Below are 25,301 nucleotides of genomic sequence, written 5' to 3' on the forward strand. Positions count from 1 at the left end.
CTTTTCAGTTGCCGGATACCAGATTTTGACAATTTAAGGGTTTTTCAAGGACAGTTTGACAAAATGTAAGCATCTGTACAGCTGACTTTACAAGCATACACCAGGTAAGATAAAGGTATGACTTTACTGAAATATTGGTAATGTATTCTCAAGAGCAGTGATCTCCCAATCCAGGCAATTTTGCTTCCCAGTGGACATCTAACAATGTTTAGAAACCTTCTTAATTGTTACAACTTGGGGAGGTGGTATTATGGATATCTAATAGGTAGAGGTGGGGAATGCTGCTAACTATCCACCAATACACAACACAGCTCCCAGACAAAAAGAATTATCTGGCCCAAAATTTCAACAGTGTTCAGGATGAAAAATCGTCTCTAGAGACATGTGATGCCAAATACTTAGGTTCAATTCCAAACCCAAAGAAATGCACTAAATTCTCAAAAACTGTTGTTTACATGCCTTGCCTCTAATATTTATATTGTTAAGTTAAATTAATTTCTTTCTAACCTTTCAACAAATTGCATAATTACAATGCTCTATGTAATACAATGTGCTCTCTATTGGAAATTAAACATCAGAACTAGTATCCCTTACTTCCTAGGTTTATTGCTACAATAAAAATATCACAATATCACAAAAAAATACCCAATTTCTTCCAAGCCGTAAATTTGGTTCCCTAAAAGTTCTATTTGCTCTTAACTATCTATGAGCTAGTAGACATGAATGAAGTCAGATACCAAAGTACCATGTAACATACGAACAGTATGGGTCGTCTTATCTAGGCCCCATATTTCAGGAGCACACATATACTCAGTCTTTTTATAGACTATTTTTAGGTTTAACTGCTCCATATTTGTTTATCCCTTCAAGAAAAAACTACTTGGCCTACTATGTGCCAAGCAACTTGAATACAAAGACAAAAATATTTACCACAGTCTAAATAAGATAAACAGCTAAAATACAAAATGATTTGTGCTATAAATAGAAGTATCAAATAAGTGTTAGGGAAGCTTACAGGAGACAGAATGCCAGGAAAGGCTTCCCAGAAGAGGGTGACGCTTGAACTGAGAAAATGTCACAGGAAATACACGGTTCACATCTCAGTGTTTAAACTACTACTCCTCTGCTCTTATGCACTAGTTTCGTTTTTGCTTCGTCATCTAAACAAGAGCAAAGTGATGATCTGACCAATGTAAATAGACCAAAGTGGCAACTTTCAATTCAATTTCATCCAATCTTAATGAAGAGTCAAAAAATAATTCTATCAAAGTATTTCCCAGTACCTCCAATTTGTCCACGTTGTTTTTTTTTTAATATGCTAACTTCTTCCTCCAAGTAAACATACCATCTCTCACCCAGTTAACCAGCACTTTTCTGAATTTATAAGACTGTCAGAGATCATGATCACTGCTCTTTTCTTTCTTCCAGTTAGTTTCCTCTTCCGAACACAGTTTCATTTTCTCATCTTACTCTACTACAATACTTTGAATTCTGTACCAGAAAGGAACTATGAGTTCCGAGGTACCAGAACTACAAAATAACTGCTGCCTCTCTTTCTAAGCCTTGTCTATATTTCTTGCTTTCTATTCCAATGCTTCTGTGAGTCACTAACTGGACTCTCTTCTGAGTCCCCAGCAGCTGATACAAATAAAAATTTCAGATTTGAAACAGGAAGCTAGCCAAAGACATGTATGTAGTCTTATCGATTCGTTTCCAATACGTTACATCATTGACATTCTTTAACCAACTTTTGAGTTCTCATAGTTTAGGTTAGGGTACCGCATATGAAGCTTCTGCCTTACTATGAACAGACCTGGTAGCAACCAGAACGGAAACGCTACTGAAGACTGCTGCCAACTACCGAATGCCCCCCCATTGACTCGGGCCAATAATGGGAGGCTGGAACACCCAAGGAGGGTGATACACGAGAATATTTTCTAGACTGAGTCAGATCTGGTATTCACTAATCCCGTCCCTTCTCGGGGCCTCAGTTTCTCCATCTATAAAACTTGCTAGTGACGTACCGTAGGAGGATTGGCTTAATCTCTAAGATCCTTCCGGCTACAGTAATCCAGATATCCCATCTTTCTCATCTAGTTTTACAAAGAACACGTGGGAGGGCAAAAAATAACCTTTTACTCCACTAAACCGACCTTAATTCTCAGATATTGTTTTAAAAAGCTAACAAACTCCTGACCCACCCACCCTAAACCTCGGGCAAACCTTGGCAAGCCGTGAAGTAGCCAAGACAAATTGAAGCCCATCCCACACTACGGTCAAGAAAGTGCTGGGAGACCCTAGTCAGGGAGTTAAGACACGGCCCCCGCAAAGGGCCCGCCCACCTAATCACAGCCAGGCAAATGAATGAGTACCACCAGATACACGGACGCTCCTCCAGCGCAGGCTGCAACTGGAGAACCCGGGGCCCATACTCCACCGATATCGATTCCCTCCCAGCGCCTGAGGAGCCCGGCCTTGGGGCCGCAGGGTCGCGGGCCCCGCCCCCTCCCTCAGGGCAGTAGGTGCGCGCCGGGGCGCGAGACTTCGGCGAGGCCTGGGACGCCCCGCGCACCCGCCCGCCCTGAGGAGAGGAGGAGCCTGTCGGTCCCGGGCCGCCACCGCCCCGGCTCCCGACTTACCGCGGTGCGGTGGGGGAAGGGAGGTGTCAGGAGTGAAGGCCTAGGCCCGTCCACCACCCGCCGCTCAGAGAGCAGCGCGCGGCCGCCACGAAACCGTCGCCGCCGCTACCACCACCGCCACCGACCGCCGCTTCGGGCGCAGCGCGCAGAGGGCCCGACTGCGTCACACGCCGCCCGCCGTCAGAGGCTCGCTCCCGACGCTCCGCCCTTGCTGTCTGAGCATTGGCAGAAGCCGCCGCCACTCTAGGCCCGCCCTGTTGTTCATTGGGCAACGAGTCTTTTGAAACCGAACGTGGGGGCGGTCTTCGGGAGAAAAGGAGAGGGGGAAGAGGAGGGACAGAGGAGTTACGGGGAGGAGCGGGGAGGGGCGATGGGAGGGACATGGAGTCCCGCCCCTCTCTGCCGAGATTGGCTGGAGGAGTCGTGACGTCATACAGGGCCCCCCTCGAAGTGGGCTTGTGAGTGGCTGCGTGGGGGTGCATCGGGCGGGGTGTGGGAGAAGAGTGGTGACGCTATACAGAGGCTCCTCCCCCTTCCTTGGAGCCGAGACAGTCGGGCTGCTGAAGCTCGGGCCAATCAGAGGGGAGGCTCCAACGATGGCATGGTAACTATTCTACCCTTTCCTTGCCCCAGTCCGCGGGCGGTGATGGGAAGGCTTCCCCGTAGTCCTGCCCGCACTTCCTGGCCAGACCACGTGCGGAGCTGGAGGGCCCTCCTGGGAGGTCTGTCTCTCCGTGTAGCTTGCCTGCAGCTGCTACGAGGCCCCAAAACCTGGCCTCCTGGTCTCCCAACCCATGCCGGCCCCATCACAACCTTTCCTTCTTTGAATCTCTCTAATGTACGCTATGAGCATGCCGTGAGGGAATGGCTCAACATAGGATTTGTTACAAATGAGGGTTCTTGGAACTTCTTTCCCACCTGCACTTTAGGAACTCCTATTTATCTTAAAGGCCTGGTTCAAATGTTCCTGCCTTCTCTGGGATACATTCCCGGATCTCTCTGAGGGAGTTCGGCTAATGCTTGGGCAGGCCTCTGTTACAGCCTTGTCACTTTGTATCCTATTATTTTCCTGTCTTCTGTGCTCAGGCTCTTAGAAGTCAGAGCTGCGTTTTATTCATTGGGGTTTCTTTCTCCCGTGGCCTAGCCCAGGACAGACGCTTGATATTACAAGGGAGAAGGTTGAGCATGTTCTAGAAACTAGACCTAGTGACTGAGGGTCCCATGCAGAATAGCAGGGATTGTGCTCAGAAAGCAAAACCTATTCAGACTACCTCTCCACCACCACTTTTTCCTGGAACATCAACACAGAATTGAAGTGGGCTCTGCCCAAAAGTAGATAAATTTAAATCCCTCTGAGTGTTCAGTGGTAGCGAGGGATTACAAATAATTGACTAATTTGTCCAAAAGTGGAATGCTTGTAAAGATGAAATAAGATAACAGTAGAAATCTGATACATTGTAGGTGCTCAGTAGATGCTCAGAGGAAGAAACAAATAAATATGTGGATGGTCAAATAGTAAAGCTAGTTTAAACATCTGACTCCAGCCACATTCCCCCCACTCCTGCATCCAAATATCCCTCTGCTTCATCCTCCCTTTCCTGTGTTCTACATTGGAAAGTCATTAGTTCTCCCTGGATAGTTTACTATAGCTTCCTCACTGACCTACAGAACATTTGATTTCTCACCCTCCAATCCTGAAACCCAAATATGATTAAACCTCTCCTCCACTTATTTATTCTGGTGTCCCTAAGCCCAGGCACAAAGTATAGGTGCACATTAAATGTTTGATGAATGGATGAATGACTTTCTTAAGTAGAATAGTAGTAGAAGTGTGAGACTTTTGAGTTAGGGAACCCTGAGTTTAAACCTGAGCCCAACCATTTATTAGCTATGTCAACTTGGGCAAATTTTTAACCCCTAAGCCTCAGTTTCCTTGTCTGTAAAATGAGGGTAACAACTGTAATTGCCTTTAAAGTTATCGAGAGAATTAAATGAGATAAAGCATTTAGTATGGTACCCAGTATACAGTAAGCCCTCAATAAATGATAATTATTCCTATTCTTTAAAAATGTCAAGGAATTCCCATTCTAACTATTCTAAGACATTGATTCTGACACAGAAATGGCTCCCAGAAATATGTTTTAAGTGATTAATTAAGTAAATACATTCAGGTCAAAGTGCTGGCAGGTATTCAGGAGCTGAGATCCTTAAATAGGATCCCACATACTTGTGGGAAGACTGGAGGAAGAGACATTAGATGAGGAGTGTGGCAGGGAGCAATTTCCTATGACCATGGTCATTTCTAAAGGAGGACCTCTTGTTAGATACTCTGGCAGGCATGTGGCCCACATGCTCATCATTCCCAGGTACTTCTGCCCTCGGAAGGACTTTGTGGACCACATACTCTCACTCTGTCTAATTCTCATAACCCCCTTCTAGTGTCTTCATTCCTTCTTCACCTCTAAAGAAAAGAAGTTTGGTGCATGCTCACAAAAACTTGCTGAGCCAAACCCTCTCTTGGGCTCCAGGAGCCCAAGAAGTCCACAGCTTAACACTCTGCTCTGGCCCAGAGAGACAAAGCAAAGGAAAGTCCAGCTTTCCTGGGAAACCCCAGTCTCTCACATACATACTCTGAGAACTCACCCTATTCAGCTTTGAAGGATTGGTGCTCAGAGCGGAGACAGGACCCATAAGGATTGCAGAATCGGGGAAGGGCAAGAGACTTCCTTTTAGAATGAGGGCCTAGATTTCTTTCTTTTTTTTTTTTTTTTAATGTTTTTAAATGTTGACTTATTTTTGAGAGAGAGAGCGAGAGAGCATGAGCAGGGGAGGGTCAGAGAGAGAGAGAGAGAGAGAGAGAGAGAGAGAGGAGACACAGAATCCAAAGCAGGCTCCAGGCTGTGCTGACAGCTCAGATGTGGGACTCAAGCTCACGAACCATGAGATTGTGACCTGAGCTGAAGTTCGAAGCTCAACCGACTGAGCCACCCAGACGCCCCCTAATGGTTTAGATTTCTTAGGTGGTGCGTAGGAAAGAGTGACAGAGTTGGAGTCAAACAGCTAAGTTTAAGTACCAGACTTCCTACTTTTTAGACCTTGCACAAATTATTTAACTGTTCTGTGACCCAGTTTTCTTGTCTATGAAAAGGCACAAAAATTCCCATGTTGTAAAGTGATTGTAAATGTCAAATAAGGGAATTTGCAATGGACTGGGCACATGTTTGACACACAGTAAGCACGCAGTAAATGTTGATTTCCTTCCTCTTTTTCTACAACTGAAGGGAGGAATGATGTTTATAAATAGCATATAATTAGATTTTTATAAATCTTATGTGAATACCTTTGACTTTAAACTAGAGCATTTAGTCTATTACACTTAACGAATTTATTGGTATATTCAGAATTTAATCTAACATTTTCTATTTGTCCTACTGTTCTGTTTCTGGGTTTTTCCTTAATTTGTTTTTCATTTTAGTTCTTTTGTAATAGTAACCTCCATTTTTTGAGGTGCAGTCCTGCCAGACTGTTTTAATTGAGATATAATTCACATAATATAATATTTACCCATTTTAAGTATAGAATTCAGAGGGTTGTAGTAAAGTGGACCCTTTAACAACATGGGTTTGAAGTGTGCAGGTCCATTTATATGAGGATTTTTTTTCAATAAATACAGTACTGTAAATGTATTTTCTCTCCCTTATGAGTTTCTTAATAACATTATTTTCTCTAGCTTACCTTATTGTAAGACTACAGTACATAATACATACAACATACAAAATGTGTGTTAATTAACTGTTTATGTTATCAGTAAGGCTTCTGGTCAACAGTAGGCTCTTAGTAGTTAAGGTTTTGGGGTGTCAAAGTTATACATGGATTTTGGACTGTGTGGGTCTAGTGCCCCTAACCCCTGTGTTGTTCAAAGGTCAACTATATTCATGAAGTTGTGCAACTATCACTACTATCTAATTCCAGAAGATTTTCATAACCCCAAAAAGAAATCCCAGACAATTAGCAGTCATTCCCCATTTCCCCCTTCCCCCAGCTCCTAGCAACTACTAATCTACTTTCTGTCTTGATGAATTTGCCTATGTGCACATTTTCTATAGATGGAATCATACAATATGTGGCCTTTGTGTCTGACTTCTTTCACTTAACATGTTTTCAAGGTTCATATGTGTTATAGCGTGTATCAGAATTTTATTCCGTTTTATGATAGAATAATATTCCATTTTATGGATATGCCATATTTTGTTTATACATTCATAAGCTGATGGCATTTGAGTTTCTACCTTGTGGCTACCATGAATAATGCTGCTATGGACATTTGTGTATAAGTTTTTCATGGACATATGTTTTCAGTTCTCTTGTGTTTATACCTAGGAGTAGATTTATGGGGTCCTATGGTAACTCTATGTTTAACTTTTAGAGGAACTACCAGACTGTTTTCCAAAGTGGCTGTACTATTTTACATTCCTATTAGCAATAGATGAGGGTTCCAATTTCTCCTCATCCTTGCCAATACTTGCTATATTCCTTTTTTTTCAATTGTAGCCATCCTAAGAGCTATGAAGTGACATCTCATTGTGGTTTTCATATACATTTCCCTAATGATTAATGATATTGACCATCTCTTCAAGTGCTTATTTTCCATTAAATTTCTGCTTAGAAAAAAAATATGTACATATGTATTTTTTTTTTAGAGAGAGCGCGTGTGCGCACAAGTAGGGGAGAAGGGCAGGGGGGGGAGAGAGAGAGAGAGAGAGAGAGAGAGAGAGAAGAAATCCCAGGCAGGCTCCGTGCTCAGTGCTGAGCCCAACATGAGGCTCAATCCCACGACCCTGAGATCATGAACTGAGCTAAAATCAAGAGTCAGCCACTCAACTGACTGAGCCACCCAGACACCCCTAAATCTCTGCTTTCTTAACATTCTTTTGGATTATTTCATTTTTCCTCCTGTACCAGCTTGGAAATTAAATTCTCTTTTTATATTATTTTAGTGATCTCCCTAAAAGTTCCCATATGCATTCCTAAGTGTGCTATTAATCAATACCTTTATGGTACAGTTTGCCAAGATGGAGGAAAAAAAAACATCCTAGGTCGGAGGAACAGAGAAAAAAAAGATGTAGGACCAAGAAAGAGCTCAGTATATCCAGAGGTACAAACTAAGATTTCATCCTAGAAGTGATAGGGGAGCCAGAGAAAGTTGAACAATGAAGAACAAAATATACAATGAAGATTTAATTACTATTTGAGGCAGAATGGGCCTACAGCAAGATGGGTGTGCCTAGGGTGGATAGTTTAAAGTCATCCAAGGAGGATGCCTCTGCTGTGAAAAAGATCTCTAGGAAGAACAAAGAACAACCCTGGAAGACTTTCCTGAGGCTGCCCAGGAGGCAGGGTCAGAGTTTGGCCTGAAACCGGGTATCTTTAGCACTGCGTCCTTGCCTCTTTACCTATCCCTAGCCATGCTTATTCTGCCTCTACTCCTACAACAGTGGTCTTTCCTCAAAGGCTTTTCTTACAGTTCCTAAATCTCTTCTTGATACATCCAAATCCTGTCCATCCTTCAAAACCCAATTCAATTAAATCAACCCTTCAATCAAATATTTTCTGGGCTTCCTTTGTGTCTATCTCTGGCCTAAGCTGAGAGATTCAGAAATAAATGGAACAGGTGAGGGTTCCATCCTTAAATGGGTTTCCAGGAAGGAGAGGGGAACAGACACTTAACAATAATTTCACTACATTGTGGTCAGTCCTAATAAAGGTGTGATGGACTTCTAATGCTTCCTGTGGAGTGGGGAGGTGGGTGAATCATGGTGCTTAGGGAGAGATAAGGAGGAAGTTGAGCAAAGCTCATGGAAAAAATGAGCGTAGCTAGAATGTAAAATATGTGTTTGCTAGAGTAGAGGATGGCCAGATAACGAAGGATGATGAATACCACACTAAGGAATTTGCTCTTGATCCTAAACGCCATAGGGAGTTGCTAAACAATTTGCAGCAAGAGAGGCACATGATCAGATCTGTATGGTTTTTTAAAATGTTTATTTATTTATTTTGAGAGAGAGAGAGGGGAGAGAGAGAGAGATAGCAAGCATCAGCTGGGGAGGGACAGAGAGAGAAGGAGAGAGAGAGAATCCCAAGTAGGCTCTGTGCTGTCAGCACAGAGCCCGATGCAGGGCTCGATCTCACGAACCATGAGATCATGACCTGAGCCAAAATCAAGGGTCAGACACTTAACCGACTGAGCTACCCAGGCACCCCCAGATCTGTGTTTTAAGAAGAGCCAATGTGGCTGTAAATGGGGAGGATGATGAAGAGTTAGAAGAGCAAGGAAACCAGTGAAGCAGAGCCTCAGGAAGCTTTCCTTAACAACTACATCCCACATTCACTTTTCTTCTGCTTCCCACCTCTGTACTGCCTCCATGCTACTGCGGGCTGGAGCATCCCTGTAAATAAATGCTCAGTCAGCTTGGGGAATCTAGTATGTGTGTGTGGACAGGGGGAGTGGAGCAGTGACTGTGGCCAAAGCTGGACAATATTGGTGCTATTTCAGGCACAGGCCTCTCTGAGGTATGTCCAGGCACAAGGCAAACCAACCAGGAGGACAGGAGATACTGGAAGGTTTCAACGGCGGCAGCAGCAACTACTTGGATTACAGACAAATGCCGATTCAGCAAACACTGACTGCCCACTGAATTGAAGGCAAGGCTAGAAGCTTAGATGCTTGTTCAACTTCTTTATCTGTAAAATATATTCCATCAAATTTACCTCACCAGATTACTAAGAGGATCGAATAAGAAAGTGTACATAAAGTTCCTTGCGCCTAGTAAGAACTCATTCTTCTACTTTTCCTCACGTAAATCAAGGTGATAGGCTTTGGAACTGACAGAGGAAGAAATAGATTCAGAGAGGGTCAGTGATGGCTGAGGTCACACAGTTCAGAAAAGGCTCAGTCTTGGGGTGCCTGGGTGGCTCAGTCGGTTGAGCATGTGACTTCAGCTCAGGTCATGATCTCGCGGTCCATGAGTTCGAGCCCCACGTTGGGCTCTGTGTGGATAGCTTGGAGCCTGGAGCCTGCTTTGGATTCTGTGTCTCCCTCTCTGCCCCTCCCCTGCTCATGCTCTGTCTGTCTCACTCTCAAAAATGAATAAATGTTAAAAAATAAATTAAAAAAAGAAAAGAAAAGGCTCAGTCAGGACAAGTTCAGACCATAGCTTCCACATCTCATCACAATAGCCAGGGTGTCTTGAGTATCTCCTGCATACCTGGCACACTGCTGTTTTACCTCACTTAATCCCCAGGACAACCTTGTGCTGTGGATATTTCTAAAACCATTTTACAGATGAGGAAACTGAGATTCAGGACTGTATGGTGAATTGCCCAAATCACCAAAGAATTAATGGCAAGATTAATGCACCTCAAGTTTCAGGCATTGGGGGTAGTCTAGAGGCACAGAGAAGGGACCCAGCCTCAGGGAATGGTATTTAGGGCCAAAGGAACAGACAAGGAATAGGGTCAGGGAATAAAGACAGGGAATAAAGGCCAGGAGCAAGCATCTGTATGTTGGAGGTAGACAAAGAAGATGACACAAAGCCCTGAGGTAGAAAACCTACATCTAATCATTGAAACTAAAAGGAGGTGGTTCTTTTAGTACAGTTTTACTAATTGTTCATTTGCCCTGGGACCCTAAAGCACAGGGTGGAGAGGAGTTCAAAGTCACTAGAATAGGACATTGTCCTGCCAGACTTGGAGCCTCCAGGAGTGAGTTATCTCTGGGTCTGCCACCATTGCCCAGTCAGGGCCTGCCACAGAAAGGGCTAGGCTGAGTGAATGAACAAGAATGAATGCATGAAAAAGATCTCTGGTAAGTTAATCAAATTTGAGCCTCTGTATCCACCTGCAAAGTGGTGAGTGTAGCTACCTTGTGGGATTAACATTATACAGTTGACTCTTGAACAATGCAGGGGTTAGGGGTGCTGACCCACCCCCCCGCCCCCACATAGTAAAAACTCCATGTATAATTTTTGACTCCCCAAAACAACTACAAATACCCTACTGTTGACTGGAAGCTTTACCGATAACAAACTATTGATTAACACATGCTTTGTATATGTTTTATATGACATATTCTTACAATAAAGTAAGCTAGAGAAAAGAAAATGTTATTAAGAAAATCATAAGGAAGAGGGGGCACTTGGCTGGCTCGGTTGGTAGAGCATGTGACTCGATCTTGGGGTTGTGAGTTGGAGCCCCACATTGGGTGTGGAGCCTACTTTAAAAAACAAAATAATTTTTTTTCTTAAAACCATAAGGGAGAAAATATACATTTATAGTACTGTGCTGTATCAAAAAATCCACGTGTAAGTGGACACGTGCTGTTCAAACCCGGGTTGTTCCAGGGTCAACTATATAGGGAGGGATTAAGGGAATGACCTCAGGTGCGGGACTCCAATCCTGTTTCTGACATTTATAGCTGTGTGAATAGGTAACATACCTTTTCTAAAACAGGGATGTTAATAGTATCCATCTCATGGAGTTTTTATAAGGATCAAATGGGATAATGCATAAAAAATAGAAAAGTGCCTGGAAAACAGAGGGTGCTCAAAATGTGCTATTACTGTGGGGATATATGACTAGGAAAACTGTGGTGGTAACTACGTCTAGGTCAGAGGTCTTCACCCCCTGCAGGTGCTCTGACAACCCCAAGAATCTTCCTCGGGTTCCTTCAGGGGTCAGTCTGGGTGGGGAGGGAACCCTGTGGGCTGGGTTGGTTTCTGCGGATCAACCCTCTCGTGGTGGGGCAGACCCAGGACTGGGGAAAGGAGAGCCTTGCTCTGTTATGTCAGGACAGGGCGCCCTCTCCTGATCAAAGCCGGGAACAGCTCTGGCCCCAAGTTTTTGGGGTGGGCCTCCCTGATCTCTCTACCTATAACGTGCTCTTCCTTTTGCTGAATGCCGGGAATCGGCTATGGGGAGCAAAGTTAGGGGCAGGGGCGCTGAGGCTGGGCAAAACTGTTTTAATGTTTCAGAAGGGCGAGGCCGGATAATTCGGCTAGAATGGGGACGTGGGCAGAAGACACCGAGACTAGAAAATTAGAGAATTCGGGGCTTGTTGAACCAATTTTATGCTCTTTCAACAGGTGATGGAACGCCGCTGAGAGGTAAGGTGACAAGGTGGCTTATCCAACGTGTCAAACCCAGGGGTCCAGGGCTCTTCCGGCTGCCCCCACGCAACAGGAATTAGTGGGGCAGACCAGAGCTAGAGAGGCATGGCACAAGGGGACACCGGATCAAGGCGGAGAGCCAAGGGTCCAGGTCCGCAGAAGTGGGGAGGGGCCAATGGAGGATCTGGGCGCAGTTTCCTCCCCAAGCGCGCTGGCCCCGCCCCCGCCGTTCCCGCTCCGGCCCGCCCCCGGCCGCTTGCCCCAGGCCGGGCCTGGGCTCCCTTCGGGTTCCCCCAGCGCCCGGCCTGCGCCGGCGCGGCCTCCTCGCCGCCACAGCCTGGGTGAGTATGGGGATGGGTGTGACGGATCGCGGGGCAACCCCACTTGGGGGAGCTCCGCCACGAGGTCCAGCTTTCTCACCGCCCAGCCCCAAGGTGCTGGTGCTTGCCCAGGATCTGCTGCTGTCCCGACTTCTGAACTAACCCTTTACCCCTACTGCTCTCCCACATGGTGCTGGCTGTGCACTGGTTGAGCTCTCCTTCATTCTCCAGGGTCTGCTGATGGGGATTTCTCTTTAGGTGCCAGGGATGTAGGTGTTGGGCGTCTCTGGAACCCGATAGAGTAATTTCAAATTACACCTCTTCCATTTATTAGCCTGTGACCTTGGGCAAGTGTTTTTAACCTCCTTGAGCCTCAGTTTCCTGTTCTGTAAAATGGAAATACACAGGCTATATAGGGCCTGCCTCGTAGAATTATAGTGAGGGTTAAAAGAAACAATGTATGTGGAGCACTAAGCAGGGTGCCTCATACTCAGAAGGTACCCAGTAAGTATGGATTCTGGCTGGAGGCTGAGAAGATCTCTGGGACCTTTGGAGATAAGGTAGGGGTGCTCCTAAGAAAGCAGTTTCCAGCTAAATAGTACATATGAAGAAGTTAGAGCTGACTGGGACTGAAGAGCTGCCCTTCAGGTAGTGAGCTCCCTGTCCTGAGGCCTGGGGAAGTAAAATGACCATGTTGGAATGGCCATATTAGCAATCTAAACCACATGATCTTCATGTTGCACAACTGTGGAAAAAGACCCAGAGTGGTTAGATGACTTGCCCAAGGTCACACAGCTAAAAGAGGAGCCAGGCATACCTCCAAGCAGTGGAACAGATTGTTCCTCCAACTTCTTTACCCACCCCCTGCCTCAAGCAGTGCCTATTCATTCCCTGAGGATCTGTTCTTCAGTTTGGGCATCCCAGTGGTTCCCGAGGCTTCTAGAGCCACTGGCTTCAGAGAGGGGACTAGTGCTGCTACAAGCACCAAATCAGGGTTTGGGCTGGGTGGGGAAGTCCTTCCCCTTCTAGGGTCTCTAGGGACTTATAGTCCATTTGGGGATGATCCAAGAAATGTGTTCAATTTGGGAGGGGCACCAGCTCCAATTCCAATTCCTCTGGGAGATCCCTGGCTCCTGAAGGCAGAAAAGAAGTTGGGCAACTGGGGCAGGCTGACTAATCAGGCCTGGAAGAGAGGCGGGTGGGGGAAGATGGAGAACACAGAGGCGTATTCACCTGGTTCTGGAATGCTAGGAGGTTAGCTTCAGGTTCTTCCTGAGGGCGGGGCCAGGAAGAGTTGGGACTTGATCTGGCAAGACCTTTGAGTCCATAAGGGCGGGTTCTTTATGAATCTGGAGCCAGCCCTAGTTTGGCCACAAGAAGCCTAAGTTCCAAGGATGGCTTTCTGTCAGGCTCAGCATCTGGCTTTAAGGAAGGGCCTTTCTCTCTCTGCATCTTGGTTTCTCTGCCTTTGCAATGGGGACAGGATTCACTGACTCATCTATATAGGATTTGATTTACCTTTCTTTCTCTAATGACAGGTGCCCCTTCTCTCTCCCCTCCTAATCTGATCTAACCTGACCTTTCTACCCAGAGGTCTGTCCCAGAGACGAAGGGGTCAAAGAAGGCTGGGGCTGCAGTTTGTGACCCTGTGGGCCCTACATCTCCCCACTGCTGGCTCTCCCTTCTAGTTGTTGTGCGACCCTGAGCAGGTTATTGTTCCTCTCTTAGCCTCAATTTCCCCTCTGTGCACTTAGGGAGGCTGGGCTAAGATTGCTGGTGTATACCTGGTTATTATAGTTCTTAACCTTAGTATCCTCATCTCAGCAGGGAGTCAACAGTTCTCAGGAGCTTTTACTTCATCTCTGGAGGGGGATGGACAGGCCCCATGGGTTCTGGGAAGCCTCCAGAAGCTGACCAGGCAGCTCTTTCCAGCAAACAGCAAGCCCAGGCTAGCACCAGGCCTGATTCTGCAAAGCCTTTCACCCTCAGAGCACATGAGGCAGCAGGTGGGGACGAGCAGGGGGTCAGGGTTCTATTGGCTTCCATGGAGCCCTTGCTGCTGTGCACTGTGGTGCAGACACACAGAGCCTGGGAAGGGACCGAAGGTACAGAAGGCCCTGGGCCAGTGGGTGAAGCAGGGAGAACTGAAGTCTAGACGCTCAAAGGCCTGTGAAAGAAGGTGGACTATTCTGTTCACTGGGAGGTTTTAGGGTTGGTTCCTGAAACAAGAGAGACCAGTTAAACGAGCTCCTGTTGTCATAGACCTGTAAAGCCAGGTATAGGGGAGAAGAAACTCTCCCAATCTATTCAGGCTTCATTTTAGCACAGATTTGTTTCATTGTCTTTCCTCTGAAATTGAGGGTGAATGTCCTCTTGGGATTCTGAGTCAATCGTCCCCATCCAGGGCAGGAACTGTCCAAGTTTAGGGGCTAGATGGCTTTCTTCTCAGACCCTCCATCCCATGGCTCAGCTAAGCTGAGGACTCAGCACAAGGGCTGGCTTTACCACAGAGTCCCAGCCTTGCTGCCTTGGGCCTTGACAGCATACTACTCCATCCCCAGGTCTGACAAGATGTACCAGGTCCCACTGCCACTGGACCGGGATGGGACCCTGGTCCGCCTCCGCTTCACCCTGGTGGCCCTGGTCACAGTCTGCTGTCCACTTGTCGCCTTCCTCTTCTGCATCCTCTGGTCCCTGCTCTTCCACTTCAAGGAGACTACGGCCACACACTGTGGGGTAGGGCTTGCGAAGGTGGGGGGGGGGGTCAAGGAATATCTCATATTCAGGTCCAATTGGATCGATTTTGGATCCTGATTCTGTTGTAACAGGATTAGTGAGCTCTCCAATGAGGTCCATCAGACAAACTTGGTTGCTGCAAATTGAGGTCTCAGGAATTAGCCTTCTGCCACTTTCCATGGAGGTCATTAGGGCCTGGAGTCATTGAAATTGGGCAGCCCCAGAATTCAATCCTTACTTCATAGAGGGGCAGATTCAAGAGCCCCCGGGTTTTGTGGGGGATGGAGAGAGAACAGGACTGGGCTAGAGGGTGCTGGGGCCTCTTAGTGTGGCACTGTGGGCTGTGCCTGTCTCTGTGAGAATGTGATTATGTATGCGTCTGTGTGACTGTAAGGGACGTGACTGTATGTGTCTGGGAGAGACCATATCTGTGTGTGTCTGGATGGGGGCCTGATGATGTGTGTATATATGTGTTCATGGCCTATGTTCCCCAGGTAGGCATGTGCCCTCTGAGCAGGGATATGGTGTGCTGGGCCAAGAGGAAAGATGTGAGTTTTCTCTGTAATGTTTCAGGGTAAAGAGGGTCAGACCTGTGTTGACCTCTGTTACACTCCTAATTTCATCCACTGACTCTGTATTACCTGAGACACAGAGACTGAGCCTCAGCTTCCCATGTTTTAAAATGGGGTTGGCAATTCCCATCCTCCTTCTCAGGAGTAGTGTAGAGCTCCAGATAGGGGAAGGATAGGAAGGTGGTTTGGGAAGTGTGAAGGGTGAGGAGCAGAAGGAGTAGGAGGAAAAGAGATTGTAAGGTTGGAAGGCAGGGCAGGAGAGGAAGAGCCCATGGGCTCTAGGTGGAAAGGAGGCAGGGCCTGGACATGGACCCTTGGAAGAGCATCAGAGAGAGCTCTGAAGGCCCCCAATCAGCTCAGCTTCCTGCCTCCCTATAAAGAGCATTTGCTCCAGAAATAGGACTATGATTAGAAGTGGGGTCTGAATGGCAGTATGGAGTGGGGCCTACTTCTTTTGTTCTTATGACTGGAAGTTTTCTCTCTCCTTGCTTTGTCGATGGGTAGATGTTGGCCTTGAGCGGTAGGCAGCCAGTCTTATGAGACCCAGGGCTGGGAGCTATCAGAAAGAATAGGACTGGACAAAAAGGGGCTGACCAGGTGATCTTGAGGGGGAGGATCGAAAAGGATCCAAACAATGGCTTTTCTTGACCAAGTTTTCACCTTAGATAATGCATCAAATGTTTCTCTCACCTGGTCAACTCCTTTGTATCCTGCAAAACCCTTCTCAAATGTCTCCTTTGAAAAACGTTCCTTAGCCTCCTTGGGGAAGACTTAATCACTCTCTCCTCTGGGTGCCCACAGTTCCCTGTTTTATCTTTCATACAGTTCTATCATATCATATTTGTATCTCTGTTCCCCATCAGACCAGGAGCTTCTTCAAGGTGGGCACTACATCTGAATCAGGAAGAATTGGTTGGGTAAATGAATAGGACCCCCTCCCCCCTGCATCAGCCCAGTGCCCTTTGAAAAGGAAGCCTGAGACCAAGTCTTAGTCCATGCAGAAAATTATATTTGTAAGGCATATGGAATTAAATGGAATAGGCTGTTTGCTTTGCCCCTCATGGCTGGCTCCTGAGGGCTAATGGGATCAGTAAGCCAGCATATCTGGCATACCTATAACCCATTCTTGACATACTAGTTAGGGATCCTAAGGCATAGGTAGTTGCAGGAGGGATACCTGACCACTCTGGGGCAGGACTGAGCTTAGGGACCCAGGTGGTATTTTGTCCCCACTCTCTGGGACTACCATGTTGGAGCCACCTTGGGGCAGCCCAGGTGGATGTATGCTCTGAATTTCTCACCTGGAGTATTCTAGAAATGGCCAACCCTAGGAATAAAAAAAGTAACCTTACTCTAACACATCTGTAATTTAGATGACTCTGTGTTTGCTTGCATATCTCCAGTGATGGGGAGCTTCCTTCCTCTCCAGGCAGCCTATTCTAAGGAAGCTTAGTAACTAACAATTAGCAAGCTCTTTCTTGTAGTGGACATGACATTCTCTTTTTGGTGAATCTTTGCCTTTGCACTGGCTCTGCTTTGGGAGCCTGAGAGCTACTCTCTCTCCTCCTGGCATCAAGCCAGCCCTACAGAGGTGGGATGGCAGTAATGGGGGTAGGGGTCCCCGAGTTTACTCTTATTAGGTAGCATATTTCCAGTTCTTTCAGGAAACCCTCACAGGACGTGCGCCCCTAGACTTGGCCCAGTCGGTCATTATTCTCTTCATATGAGGCCCTGATCTGGGCATAGGTCTTCATATGGCCTGGGTAGCACAGGGAAAAGTAGTACTGTTGCATTCCTATTACTGGCTGTTAGACCCCTGTTAAGGCATCTTGAGCTGAGTTAGCTGTTTCTGCACAGGTCCAGACTGGACACTGATAACCTCATATTTAGGCCCGTCCAGATCTGTCTTGGATCCTGAATGTATTGTTCTAAGATTAGCTAGCTCTCCAATGAGGCCCAACAGACATACTCCTGCTTCAGCAGAAAGGGGTGAAATCCTATTTTGCTTTCTCCCTTTTCTTTCCCTGAAAACTGCCTGGATCCCAGGATACAACTCTCAAAAGGGTCCCCACCCCCATCCCTGACAAGGAAGCTGTTGTGGGCTGACTTTAGCCACTATCACTCTTACCTTTGCAGAGTGTTCCAGGGTTTATGATATGGTCTTGTTGGTCCTGGGAGGGCTGTGTGCTTGGGCAGGCGTGGAGATCTGAGCTCTGTGGGCGGGAGGGCAGGCCCTGGAGAGCTAGGGGTGGGACCCTCCAGTCTTAGAATAGTTTCAGTCTGGCTAGAACTCTCAACCCAAGCCCCGGATCCTTCAGCACCCAGTGTGAGTGTTGCTCAGTTTGCGCCCCCTCCCCCATTTCCTTGATGCTGAGCTGGACTAGTGAACTAGGGCTCCCTTAATCGTGGGTGGTATGAGTCCCAGGGGAGGTTTGGTCCTCGGCGTTTGAATACAAAGCCTTTCTGTCTGCCCCCCAGAAGGGAACCCATCTCACAAGTCATGGTAGTTGGGGCAGTCAGGGGTGGGAAGAGGGACTTCTCTGCCTAGCAGGAGAAGGGAGTGGAAGAAGCTAGCTCCCTTGGTTTGGGTCTGTCCTTGCTGGGTCTGGCCCAGCACAATAGGCTCAAGCTGAGTGGAGAAGGTTCCCATGACCCTCAGATTCCCATAAACTTTGGATTGGGTGACATGGTCTTCTTAGAGAGGAAGGAGAAGCCTCTGCAGGGACCCTGGTATCTTGAGATGATGGTACTGTTGACCTGAGGCTTGGATCATTCTGAGCCTGGGGGTGGGCTGGTTGGCAGCCTGTGGTCCCATTGAAATAGGTTCTGGGCACTCCCACTGTTCCTGGTTGAACTTGGGTGAAGAGGAGGAATGTGGTCAGACAGGGTCAGTGGGAGGGCTTGGACCAGTCTGAGCCAAGGGTCCTTTGTCTAGGTTATGTGACCTGAAGAAAGCCTTGACTTGGGAGCTTTAATCTGTCAAGTGGCTAAAATCTTAGTCCTAATGTTCTATGGAACAGAAGTAATAACCTTTCTACCTCTGATCCTTCTGAGTTGGGTGTGAGAGTCTTGAGATTGAAGTGGCCCATCAAACTCCCATGTCCAGGCCACTGGGAGCCTCTATTCTCCAGGTTCTTTAAGAGGTGGACCTATAGGACCATTGTGCCAAAGGGATTCCTAAGAGCTGACCCTGCCTGACTCAGCTGCTCCCGCCCCATCTCTCTCTGTACCTCCTTACCTTCTGCACTGCTTTCCATTTCCCTTTATGCTCTTTCTACTCTGGCTCTTCCCTATAGAGGGAGCCAGCTCTGGAAAAGGCTCCACTTCCCGAGGCCCAGGTGTCCCACCAGGCCCCAAGTTGTGTCCCTCGCCCTGCCTGGGCACCACTCCCTACAGGATGTTCTCTGCGGCCTCCCAGCCCTTGGACCCAGATGGGACTGTGTTCCGGCTCCGCTTCACGGCCATGATCTGGTGGGTCATCACTTTCCCCATGTTCGGCTTCTTCTTCTGCATCATCTGGTCCCTGGTGTTCCACTTTGAGTACACGGTGGCCACTGACTGTGGGGTGAGTGCCAGGCTCCCCCGCACCTGGGTCAGGGCCGGGTCAGGAGATGGCAGTAAGAGTGGAATCAGAGAGTAAGAGAGAAGGTGGAGGGTCAGAGAAAGGGGAAAGGGATAAAGGGATGGTGGGGGGCAAGACAGAGTTGTGGGAATTTGTGGGGAGAGACTCAGGGAGAGTGGAGTCACAGTCTTCCGAGAGTAGAAGATTACAGAGAGTGCCAGGGAGCAGAGGGGAAAGGGGAAGGGAAGGGAGGGCAGTAGGCAAGAGAGGTCATGAGAGGGAGGAGGAAGCTGAAGAAAGACCAGACTGGAAAGGAAGCCAGGACTGGGGAGTTAGACTGGGCCAGGAGCCAGGAGAGGTCATAAGTGGCTTTAACCCAGACTGGGGACATGGCCTGAGAACACCCCCAGCCCTGCCCTGGAATATTCAGGCTTGGTTTCTCCCCTGGCAGCCTCGGGCCCCCTAACCTGTGTCCACTCAGGACTCTGCCAGCTAGAAACCCAGATGGACTCCCTGCCTCCAAGAGCAGTCCACCAGGCCTTTCCTGAGGGCCTAGGGGTAGAGGTTCTGTGTCAGAAGGATGGAACTGAACATGGACTTGCCCTTAGCCTCTCATCTTACATGACACAGTCCTAGACACAGACAGTCACAGCACAGTGAAATGGGACTCCTATTGTGATAAAGGGGAACATAAGGAATGAAGGGGAGCATAGGGATCACAGGGCCCAGAAGAAGCACTTAATCCAGCCTAGGTGTTGGGGAAGACTTCCTTCCTGGACCAGGGGGCATTTCTGCTATGGGGGTAAAGAAGGATCTTTGTGAATGCCAGGCTGACAACTTTTGATTTTATCCAGAGGGCAGTGGTGAGCTTTGGAAAGATTTTAAGCAGGAAAGGGACACGATCAGATTTATGCTTTAGAAGATCATTCTGGCTCCTGAGTGGAGAACAGATTTAAGGGCAGGGGGCAAGAGTAGGGAGATAAGTGAGGAGGCTAGTGCAAATAGATCATGTTACTGGGAAGACCAGAGCTAAAATAGGGACTATGAAAGTAGAGAGGCAGGGATGGAGTCCAGAGAAGAGTAGCAGGTTGAATTGATAGGAATGGGAGGTCTTGTTCAGTTGGCAAGGGATGGGGGCAGTAGATAGCAAAGTCATCCGTAAGTTTGGGGGACTTTTATCAAAGGAATGAATCTCAATTGGTGAAATCTGAGGTGCTTTGATAGGGAATTTTTTGGACCTTCACCCTTTATACCATGTGACTTTCTGATCTACTGCCCTGCCACAGGTCCACTGAGCCACATCCTCTAGGATGTAGAGGGTTTCTGTTCTTGGGGAAAGGGGTTATGTTCCCACTTCAGTACCCTTAGCTCTGAGCTCATGGGGAGATTTGGGGTGAGCTGGGCACCTGGTCTCTGATAGCTCCTGATGTTGCTGGCATAGTTGGTGAGTGGAGAACTTGTGTGCTTGGGATGGGGGAACATAAATGAATATCTATACTGATTATGCATGTGTGTGCATGCGTGCATGTATATTTGTGTGTGTGGGTGGGGGTAAGAGGAAATCCCTGCTCTCAGCATCCTATCTCCACCCCTAATCTGAGAGGAGCTTATGAGGATGACACCAGTAGCCACAGGGCCCTAAATCTCCCTTCTTCCTGTGGTGTCCTCCCAGATTTTTGCCATCTCTACATTTACCTGTTTCCCAGCATCAGTTAGGGCTCTGGGCTCTCCCAGCCAAGCTTTAGAAAGCTCATGCTGGAGGAAACAAACAAACAGACAAACAGCTCATGCTGGTCTTGCTCTCCTTAAAGTAGCTGGGATGGGGACAGGAGTTTTCAGAATGAATATTCTAGGAAACAGAGGCAGCACTCCCACTAACCTTACTTAGGGGACCTGCCCAGAGGGGTAGAAAAGTAAGGAGGCTTGGAGGGCTCAGAAGTCTCTGATGAAGTTACAGTTCTCGCCTGTCACTCCCATGCAGGCTTCCCATGTTCAATAACCACATAGCTCATCAGCTATTTGCAGGCTTTTCAGGGAAGTTTGTCTTCTGAAAGCCATAACTTGTACCTGCTGTGTGCTAAACACTGCAGATGCTCTGCATACATCATATTTAATATTCACAATCATCCTGCAAGGTAGGTGGTAGTGTCCCTATTTTGCCAACAAGGAAATTAAAGCTCAGAGAGGTGAAGTGACCTTGAGGAGGTTAATAAAGGCAGAGATGGGATGCAGACCCGGGTTTGTGTGGCTCCAAAGCCTCCATGCTGTCTCTTTACTGATTACTCAGAGTGAGTATCTGAGCCTGGTCTCAAGCTACATGGTATCTCAAGCCATGGCCTTGGGAGCGGCACCCTCTCAGAGAGCTCTACACTTAGCTTCCTTTGGTAGTGCTGAGGGGAATCTATCTCCTTTTCTGTGAAGGCTGCGAAGCCCCTGGCTGGCGTTACCCCAGGCCCACCTCTGCCCTGTGAGCTGCGTCCACCATTGCCTATGTTCCCAGCATTGATCCATCAGCATCACCATTAGGAGAAAGGAGGGGATCTTCTAGAACTCCATCTCTGAAGACTGGTCCTGCTATAGTCACAGCACGGTCATTCCTTCTCTGGGTCCCTGGGCTCTGGCACTGCTCTGGTTCTTGCTGAAAGTCTAAAAAAGTCCACAGAAAGCGAGTGCCATGGACCGGTAGCTTCCAGTACTGGAATCTTTTAGAAATGCAGATTCTCAGATTCCAGACCCCCAACATCCTCACACAATCCCTGGTTAGTTGTACGCATGTTAAAGGTAGAAGCACTGCTCCAGACCCTGGAGTCTGAGAGATCCTCCTCCTCTCCCTGGCTTTCCTGTCCCCATCTAGACTGTTCTTCCCTCATCCTCTCACCCTCTCACACGAGCAACACACCAGTCCTCGCAGCTGTGTGTTACCTCCTCTTCCTTCCTCAACTGTGAAGAATAGTGCTCCAGTTCCTGAAGGAATAAGGAATTCTAGGCTTTGAGAAAGATGAATGGGAGGGATGCACAAGAATAGGTCATTTTCTTAGACTACCCCAGGTTAGGAGCACCCACTTTCTTAAGCATGATCAGGGTGGGGGTATCCTCCTGACCCAGGTCCCCCAGGATCTCACAGTACCCTTTACCACCTTGGCACACCTGCCCAGAAGAGTTAGTAGAACTGAGAGCAGTCAAGAACAGCTCAGGTGGGCCGTGAATCCAGCACGGAAGCTCAGGTGGTCTGTGACTCATCCCTGTCCTCAGGACTGAATCTGGGGTCCTGGGCCATGGAATCTCCCATAGCTCTGTGCTATGGGCTCAGAGAGCATCTGAACCTGTCTACAGCTTCCCCAGCCATATGTAGGTTCCATGTATAGGGAGATGGAAAAGGTCCAACCAAGTCCCTGCACAAACCCCAGGCTGCCTGGGGAATGAGAACAAGCACATTGGGGGCCGGGACCTGGAAAGGGATGTCTCCCAGGAGAGCTCTCTCTCGAGGTGCCTGAAGGAGGACCTCCGGGAAAGGAAAGGGCTGGAGCGGAGCCTTCTGAGGGCCAGCGTGATTTTGATAGATGGAGAGAAGGATCTCCAGGTGGGTGGGTGGGGCTGGTGGAGGCCTGCCACCAGACTGGTCACAACTCTCTAGGTGCCCAACTACCTGCCTTCGGTGAGCTCGGCCATTGGTGGGGAGGTGCCCCAGCGCTACGTGTGGCGCTTCTGCATCGGCCTGCACTCAGCGCCCCGCTTCTTGGTGGCCTTCGCATACTGGAACCACTACCTCAGCTGCGCGTCCCCGTGTCCTGGCTACCGCCCGCTTTGCCGCCTCAACTTTGGCCTCAACGTCGTCGAGAACCTCGCACTGCTAGTGCTCACTTACGTCTCCTCTTCCGAGGACTTCAGTGGGTGTCCACATGAGGGAAGGAGGAGCAGGGGAAGGGTTGGGAAGGGTCGCCCCTGCGCCCTCCCTCACTCAGACCTTCAGAGGGAGGGGTTAGGATGCTTCCTGTAGTGCCCGCTCCCAACCCTCCTTTCTCCCTCCAGCCATCCACGAAAATGCTTTTATTGTGTTCATCGCCTCTTCCCTCAGTCACATGCTCCTCACCTGCATTCTCTGGCGGCTGACCAAGAAGCACACAGTAAGTCAGGAGGTACGGTCTACCCCTAGTGGGGCTCTAAGCAGCCCAGGGGAAAATCAAGGACACCCGTCCTCAGGATGCGGGTAATGGTGAGATGGGAACCAGAGTTCTAATGGGAACCCGGGCTGAGGCTGGGGCTTGGGGATGAGTGGAGGGTGATGGATTGGTCAGAATCTAGGACTGTGTTCGGGTACTAATGGAGACTGGAAAATAGAAGAGATGGAGGCTCCAAATGGGGGTAGAATGAGGGACAGCACCCAGGCTGCAGTGGGTTAGGAACTGTGTCAGGGGTCTGTGGTCTGTAATAACTCCAGTGCCCCTCCCCCCCCCCAGACACCTTTCTTCTCCCCACAGTATGTGGAGGTGTCAGGTTGGGGGGTGACTCTGAGTAACTTTCATATTCCATCCTGAAGTGGGAGGGGCAGGGACAGCATGGCTCCTTGGCTTCATTATACTCCCAAACGCAGGAATATGAACATGCCCACCATTCCTGCTGCCCTTGCCCGTGCCCCCTTCCAAAACCAAGGGAGGTAAGACGCAGCCCTCAGGAGTTGGGGCTAAGAGGGGAGGCTGCCCACACATATCCAACAGGCTGCAGAGTGATCAGACAGCCCCATCCTCTAGGACCGCAAGTCCTACAACTGGAAACAGCGGCTTTTCGTCATCAACTTCATCTCCTTCTTCACGGCGCTGGCTGTCTACTTTCGGCACAACATGTATTGTGAGGCTGGAGGTGAGGCCAGGCTGGGATCCGTATGTGGTCACAGTGGCTATGGGACAGTTATGATGTTGTCTATACTGTGAGAGATGGCAGTGGCCTTGGGGGCTAACTGCCATTGTGTCTCTGTAGAGATGTGTGGTGGTGGCGATTTATCAAGAGGCCCCTGGGGGGCAGGGGCGGGAGTCTCACCATGCTCTGTTCTTGTGCCCTTGCAACAGTATACACCATCTTCGCCATCCTGGAGTACACCGTTGTCCTAACCAACATGGCGTTCCACATGACAGCCTGGTGGGACTTCGGGAACAAGGAGCTGCTCATTACCTCCCAGCCTGAGGAAAAGCGATTCTAAACCCTTTCTCTCCTACTAGAAAGGAGGAGGCGGTCCACTGCCCAGAAACTAGAAACAAGACACCACTCTGGCCTTCCCCACCCTGTGTCCTCTGTGGGCCATGCTGAAGCTGGGGGAGGGGGAGGAAGGGCAGAAGGGCACAGGACAGGGTTTTAGGTAGCCCTGCTGGCTTCTCTTTTCCCTCACCCCACTTGAAGGCACAGGGACCTTCAAGCAGCATCACCCTTATTAGAGAGGCCCCAAGAAGCTGAGCTGTTAGGCGAGCTCCACCATCTGGTGCTAAAAAAAGTCCTGAGGTTTATAACCACCATCGGTTCTTGGCCTTTACATAGCCACCTCTTGCTGAGGTCAGGGACCACTGAGCAGTGGCTGCTACCTGAAAACCACAGCCATTTCTCTCCACGGGGTCATTCACTTGACTGGTGTATGTGATTATCTCCTGCACATGCCCAGGCCTGTGCCACAGTCCCTTGCTAAGTTTGCCCAGGTGTTCTAGCTCTGACTTCACCTCCTGTTTAGTGTGTACCCCTTCCCCATCTAAGCCTTAGTATGTCCATGCAGGTGGTTGGGGGTAGGAGGGCTGTAGGATCTGTAAGGGCTCTGCCAGTGTGTGGTTCTGACACTACCTTGTGGAGGTAGTGTTCTGTACCTGAGGGATGTCCTGCTCCAGGAAAAGCACTGGCACAGCATTTGTTTTCCTTCCCTTCTGAAATCCATGGCTCACCGACTCTTCCTCCTTGGCAAAGGTGTAGGGTAGTCAGAGGCAGATTCCTGCCCCAAAATGGGCTCTCTGCTGTCTCCCTGTCCTCCCTGCTGCCCCATGCCCTGACCTCTTTTGGTTGTACATTTTATTTCAAAGGAAAATAAATTTTTTTTTTTTTTTTTTTTTTTTTTTGCCAACAGTCTGGGCTAGCCTTACTTGTCTTGGGGCTTGGACTCGTCTTTCTTTAATTGGAACTGAGGTGAGGGACAGGCTCCAGGATGGAGGGAAAAAGTCCATGACAGGGTATGATTCCAAGTGGTATCCCCCTATCCCCCTCTTCCCACCTTAGATCTGGAGTGTCTTAAGACTGTTCTAAGCCACAATTCTGGTGAGGAGGAGTGACTGAGCTAT

At 48.5% G+C, this 25,301-nt stretch overlaps 2 protein-coding genes across 17 annotated transcripts in view; one reads left to right on the forward strand and one right to left on the reverse strand.

The window, feature by feature from the left end:
- NUP98 (nucleoporin 98 and 96 precursor) overlaps window positions 1–2,773 on the reverse strand; it is a 118,993-nt gene extending 116,220 nt beyond the window's left edge. For all 7 annotated transcript variants that reach the window (XM_047071140.1, XM_047071139.1, XM_047071142.1 and 4 more), the window contains exon 1: window positions 2,640–2,773. The gene's annotated coding sequence lies outside the window, so the exon portion shown is untranslated. The remainder of the gene's footprint in view (window positions 1–2,639) is intronic.
- Window positions 2,774–3,175: 402 nt separating this feature from the next.
- PGAP2 (post-GPI attachment to proteins 2) lies at window positions 3,176–25,089 on the forward strand. Of its 10 annotated transcripts, XM_047071144.1 has the most exons (9): window positions 3,176–3,243; window positions 11,780–11,800; window positions 14,685–14,859; window positions 18,828–18,996; window positions 22,628–22,880; window positions 23,023–23,129; window positions 23,585–23,647; window positions 23,742–23,850; window positions 24,057–25,089. In XM_047071144.1, the coding sequence occupies exons 3-9, from the start codon at window positions 14,726–14,728 to the stop codon at window positions 24,185–24,187; spliced, it is 966 nt and encodes a 321-aa protein (XP_046927100.1). In that variant the 5' UTR covers window positions 3,176–3,243; window positions 11,780–11,800; window positions 14,685–14,725; the 3' UTR covers window positions 24,188–25,089. The 10 variants fall into 10 exon arrangements, with proteins under 10 accessions (XP_046927100.1, XP_046927105.1, XP_046927099.1 ...); XM_047071149.1 differs by lacking the exon at window positions 18,828–18,996 and having other exon boundaries at window positions 3,178–3,243; XM_047071143.1 differs by lacking the exons at window positions 3,176–3,243; window positions 11,780–11,800 and adding an exon at window positions 12,080–12,144.
- Window positions 25,090–25,301: the final 212 nt, after the last annotated feature.

Source organism: Lynx rufus, unplaced genomic scaffold (genome assembly GCF_022079265.1).
Source record: "Lynx rufus isolate CCGP_SWC_20201006 ecotype Redwood Valley unplaced genomic scaffold, mLynRuf1.p SCAF_9, whole genome shotgun sequence".
Classification (NCBI taxonomy): Eukaryota; Metazoa; Chordata; class Mammalia; order Carnivora; family Felidae; genus Lynx; species Lynx rufus.

Coding starts and splice junctions, on each gene's coding strand:
- PGAP2 (XM_047071144.1), top strand. CDS start 14,726: ATGGGACCCTGGTCCGCCTCCGCTTCACCCTGGTGGCCCTGGTCACAG. Junction 22,881..23,022: donor CTCCTCTTCCGAGGACTTCA/GTGGGTGTCCAC, acceptor TTCTCCCTCCAG/CCATCCACGAAAATGCTTTT. Junction 23,851..24,056: donor CATGTATTGTGAGGCTGGAG/GTGAGGCCAGGC, acceptor CCCTTGCAACAG/TATACACCATCTTCGCCATC.